Source organism: Chaetura pelagica, unplaced genomic scaffold (genome assembly GCF_000747805.2).
Source record: "Chaetura pelagica isolate M959 unplaced genomic scaffold, ChaPel_1.0 scaffold278, whole genome shotgun sequence".
NCBI classification, from domain to species: Eukaryota; Metazoa; Chordata; class Aves; order Apodiformes; family Apodidae; genus Chaetura; species Chaetura pelagica.
The window spans coordinates 2,317,242-2,318,889 of record NW_009954497.1 but is presented as its reverse complement, the minus strand read 5'-3'; the positions used below and the strand labels follow the sequence as shown (position 1 = coordinate 2,318,889).

General features: G+C 43.6%; 1 protein-coding gene across 1 annotated transcript in view; it reads left to right on the top strand.

Annotated features, from left to right (window-relative positions):
• The first annotated feature begins 1,344 nt into the window (after positions 1 to 1,344).
• SPAST (spastin) overlaps positions 1,345 to 1,648 on the top strand; it is a 31,416-nt gene continuing 31,112 nt past the window's right edge. Inside the window, exon 1 of the mRNA XM_010004608.1 lies at positions 1,345 to 1,354. Coding sequence (XP_010002910.1) covers positions 1,345 to 1,354 — 10 coding nt within the window. The remainder of the gene's footprint in view (positions 1,355 to 1,648) is intronic.

Genomic DNA, 1,648 nt, shown 5'->3' with positions numbered 1-1,648 from the left:
CGGCCCTCTTGCGGGAGGAGCGGGGGTCGGGAAGGGTCTGTGCGTGACGGCGAGGCGGCCGGTGCCCGCAGGTCGGGCTGCTGCGTTGGGCAGGCCTGCGGGGCAGGCCAACCCGCGGCTGCCCGGGCAAAGCGGGACTTCGTGCTTCATTCTGACGGCTTTAAATGAAAGGGTTTGGTGCAGAGGTCTGGGGGAGGCTGTTAAAGTCGGGGGATGTGGCTGTAGCTGCCTTAGGGTCGAACAAGGCCGCCCGGACAACAAAAGCAAGAGGGACAATAATAAGGGTGCCTTTAATGCACTGTCTGACAAATGGTGAAGTGAGTCTTCAGGCTTGGCCCCCAAACCACCCATGTGGAGTCGTCTGGCTGTTAAGGAAATATATATTTAGACATACTTTAGCAGGTTGCTTTAAAAGAAATAATTTATTGAACTTTTCTGCATGCTTTCTCTTGAAAAACACGAGGTGATAGAAGTAGTTAAGGAGGATTTTGAGTGTTGGATGAAATACAACACAGTAGCAAGGATTTGTTTATTTCCTTCCATCTAGAGGATTAAGAAAGCAATTACCAATGCATTTAATTTAGGCATTTAGTCTGAATGCAGCAACACTACTCTGTCAGCATCCAAAGGGTACTCCTTAGGGGCATGCTGTGCTGGATTTTAAAGTTCTCCGTAAGCATCAGAACACCTGATTATGCTCTTTCAATTGAGCTTTAAAGGAACTGCTATCCTAGAGGAGGAGGTTAAAAAGTACAGGAAAGTACAGGAATAGGCCTTCCATAGAATTGACGTGCAGAGAGCACCATAAAAGCGTGGGATGTGTCTTGCTTTGTCTTGACAGTTTGGGAGTGGCAGTGATAAGCTCTGGGAGAAAAAAAAACAACACCATGTGCAGCAAGGTTGGTTCAGAAGAGATGTACAGTCTGAGAGCATTAAAGGTCATAGGAGCAAAGCATGCAAGAAGGTGAGGTAGCAGGGAACTTCATTGTTGGTGGTGATTGCTCTGTGAAGAGTAGCTACGTCTTAAATTGTCAGGTGCCTGTTCCACTGTTGTGGCTTAATTGTTAGTGGTTTCAAGGGCAAGCCTTCAAATACTGATTTTAATCACAGGTCATGCATTTAGTAGGAAAAAAAATCTTTGCTGCTAAAACAAACAGTTACAAAGCTGTTACAAACCTGCAAATTATTTCACTGAAAAAGATCTCACTGTGCTTTAATATATAGATTTGTTATTTGTTTATCTGTTTTTACTGGAACACATGCATACCTTTGAATGTATTTGAGATGTGAGCAAGGGTTTTTTTTTTTATAACTTCCAACAGAAAACAATTTATTGGGCGCAGTATGGCACATGGTTGGTATTTCTGGATTGTCTAATATCCTGTTAATTTTGTAGTGATTTCACTGGCCTGGAAGCTATGCATGCTTCAGTAATTATGGTAGCACTTCTGGTAATTTTCATGCTTCTGAATTATTGGGGAAATTAATATTGTTTTGCTATTTTCCAAATCAAGCTTAATGTATTTTCCAGGGACTGAGAATGCACAGGGGGAGGTTGACCCCAGCCAACAACTAAGCATCCACACAGCTTCATGTTTACTCTCCTCAGTGGGACATGGGAGAGAACAGAAAAAGTGAGAAAGCTTGT